Source organism: Bison bison, unplaced genomic scaffold (genome assembly GCF_000754665.1).
Source record: "Bison bison bison isolate TAMUID 2011002044 unplaced genomic scaffold, Bison_UMD1.0 scf7180017853849, whole genome shotgun sequence".
NCBI classification, from domain to species: Eukaryota; Metazoa; Chordata; class Mammalia; order Artiodactyla; family Bovidae; genus Bison; species Bison bison.
The window spans coordinates 43,138-46,608 of record NW_011484422.1 but is presented as its reverse complement, the minus strand read 5'-3'; the positions used below and the strand labels follow the sequence as shown (position 1 = coordinate 46,608).

Sequence of the window (3,471 nt, the reverse complement as noted above, 5' to 3'; positions counted from 1 at the left end):
TGCACTTGAAAATATATGGGTTATTTTCAAATATCTTTTGATGTTGATTTCTAACATCATTCCACAGTGGTAAGGAAAAAGACTCTGTATGATTTCAGTTCCTTTAGATCATGAAATTTTTGCACCTTGTTCTCCATCCCTGGATATGTTTCAGTGTCTCCTAGTTCATAGTCTATGAGAACTTGAATAGAGTGTGTATCCTACTGTTGTGTCAAAGCTACATAAATCTTAACTATGTTGAATTGGTTCATGGTGCTTTTCATGTTTCCTATAATCTTCTACTTTTCTGTATATTCATTTTATTAATTTTGAGAGTTTGATATTGAAACTCCAACTAAAAATCTTAATTTATCTTCTTAAAAAAACAATTGCACTATATGTAACTTTGTTCTGTATTTTCCAAGTCTCCTGTAAATGTGTTATCATACTTTTAAAATTTAAAAAATAAAAAAGAAAGAAAAAAGAGTAAATAGAAGAAGCCTTAGTAACATTGTGCTATTACTGCCCTAACCTTGAACCTACTACACTCAAGGGTAGTAGTTTCTGAAAACAATAAATCTTTTACTCATTTAAAGTGATGTTACTTAAGTTTGCTGTTGCTTTCCATGGAACACAACATTATCTGCATGAAATGTTTAAATGTGGAGATAATATTATTTACAGATTACTAATAATGCAGAAAACATAAAATGGCCAACCTTATATTTATTTATCCCACTAGAAGGACAAGTTGTCACCCATATAACAAAATAAAAATCATTTATAGACTATATTTACATACATGATCATTAATGAAGAACTAAATCTCAATGTATTAACCCTGAGAACTAATTAGTCATGGTATCTATTATACGTAGAGATTAAAATACATACTGTTGGAGTTGATTGATACACACATGGAGTTGATTGATACAAGTTATTTACTGACAGGCATGCAATTTCAATTAAATTTGAAAGCCACATTACACTACACTAGAGATTTGAACTGGTAGAAGGAGATGCAAACTGGTTTCTGAAAGTGGAGTCCGTTTTATAGTATCACCTTCTGTGTACTCCTACATTTTTAGGTGCTTATGATTTCTATTTTCTTAAAACAAAATGTGGCTAAATTAAAACTGAGAAGAGCCAGCAGCCAAAATCAAGCAATTTGAAACATAAATCTCCCTTAGAAAGAGCCGGTGTGTGTTGCATGTTCAGTTGCTTCAGTCATGTCTGACTCTTTGTGACCCTATAGATTGTAGTCCTCCAGGCTTCTCTGTCCAGGGGATTCGCCAGGCAAGAATACTAGAGTGGGTTGCAATGCCTTTCTCCAGGAGATCTTCCCAACCCAGGGATTGAATCGGTGTCTTTTGAGTCTCCTGCATTGCAGGTGGATTCTTTACCCCTGAGCCACTGGGGAAGCCCCTACAAAGAGCCTAATCTTATTTTTTCCATGAGGATCCACCATTGCCCCATTTGGCCCACAGCAGACACTAAAAGTGGCAGCCCTTTCTTTGGTTCTTCACATGGTGCCTTACACAAATGCATGTACAAATTTCTCTTCCCCCATATTTCAGTTATCTTAATTTCTCACTGTGCGTAATGAGAACTACACACATATCACTATTTATCTAAACATTTTAAATGGTGGGTTTGAAAAAGATCTCTTACCTGAAGTGTGATCAAGGGATACTGAAAGAAGAAAGAAAAATTCAAGTTAATATTAAAACAGTTCATTTGGGGGCCAGATATTGCATTATAAAGATTATCTGACTTAAATGTTGACTTATTCCCCCCTGTTCCAGATGGCAAAGTTTCTAGAGCCAAAGATGCCAGGAAAACTAAATCTGAAACAGACTCAAACTTTCCTCTGGGAAGTAAAAAGCAAGTTCTATGGAAGTCATTTTTTCTAATAGGATGAAAAGACCTAGAGAAGTAAAAATCAATCCACTGCATAGGAAAGTTTTTTGTTTAATATTGAGGTTTATCTTTGAAACTGTAGTTACAAGTATCTCCATAGTTATGGAAAACTTCCCAGTGACACCTTATGGAGCAATGGAGTAATTTGTTTAGATTTCATTGTGCCTTTGAAATGACTGAACTCACCACATCGTTGATAGGTAGGAACTTAGTATCAAGTGTCACAATGCGAAGTTTAACTAAAAGAGGAAGAGGGGACAATAATATTTTCTTATTATTTATTAATTATTAATTTTCTTATAGTTATTAATAAGAATTATTACTCTTGTTATTTTCTCTCCCAGATATGATTGCTTATAAATAGACAGTGAAATTAATTGCCTTGCTTTCATAGAACACTGCACTTCCTTCTCCTCTAGCTCTGATTTAGACCTTTGAGATCTGGGTTCTTTTTGGAAAGATTTTTTTATTGCACATTTATAATTCCTCTGTTGATCATGACCTGGTGTTACCAAAGTTGGCATGAGCTTCTGCCACCACTAGAAACTTTTTCCATAACAGCCCATAGGGAAGTCTCAAAACTTGGTGGCAGAATTAATCATAGAAGGTCAAATGTGAAATACCTATGATAAGAGTTACACACGAGCTTTTGATGTGGCGCTAGTGGTCAAAAAGCTGCCTGCCAATGCAGGAGACAATAGAGACTTGGGTTTGATCCCTGGATCAGGAAGAGCCCCTGGAAGAGAAATGGCAACCCATTCCAGTATTCTTGCGTGGGAAATCCCATGGACAGAGGAGGCTGGTGGGCTACAGTTCATGGGGTTTGCAAAGAGTCAGACCCAGCTGCCCACATGCACATATATACACACATGTGCACATGAGTTATATGTAATTTTTATGGAAAAATATATTAATGTTGGCAAATATTGATTTTAGCAGAATTCCAAAAAAGCCATATTAGCTATTTTTGCACCTATAATTGTTATCATAGTATTTTAATACATCCAGAAGAGAAAACATAATGTAGCAAAAGAAAAAAAAAACCTCAGTATAAGATAAATTCTGTTTTAGTTCTTTTACTTTTTTTTAGTAAGTCATCTGTGTGCTCAGATGTTCAGTCATATCCAACTCTTTGCAATCCTATGGACTGTAGCCCGCTAGGCTCATAGAACAAAGTGTGTGGATGCTCTTATCCAACTTCTAATTTTATAAATGAGAAAACTAAAGATCTCAAAGACTATAACTGACTTGGCAGAAGTTGATAATTTATTCTCAGAGCCAAGACAAAAATCATATCCTTCTGAATCTTAGTTTGGTGGTCTTTCTGCTTTCTTCTACTTACAACAATAATGAAGAAGGGCTCTGCCTAAGTTATCAGATTTATGATTCCTTTTTCTGGTATGAATAATAATGATGATGATAATAAATGCCATTTACAAATTACTTACTGTGTGCCAGGGACTATTTTGGGCTTCCCAGGTGGCACTAGGGGTAAAGAATACACCTGCCAGTGCAGGAGGCATAAGAGACAGAAGTTTGATCTCTGGGTCTGGAAGATTCCCCAGAGGAGGG

The 3,471-nt window shown here is 35.5% G+C and overlaps 1 protein-coding gene across 1 annotated transcript in view; it reads right to left on the bottom strand.

Moving 5' to 3' along the window:
- Window positions 1-3,471, bottom strand: part of LOC104999851 (ovostatin homolog 2-like) — a 51,705-nt gene that overhangs the window by 45,782 nt on the left and 2,452 nt on the right. Inside the window, 1 exon segment of the mRNA XM_010855474.1 lies at window positions 1,651-1,671. Coding sequence (XP_010853776.1) covers window positions 1,651-1,671 — 21 coding nt within the window.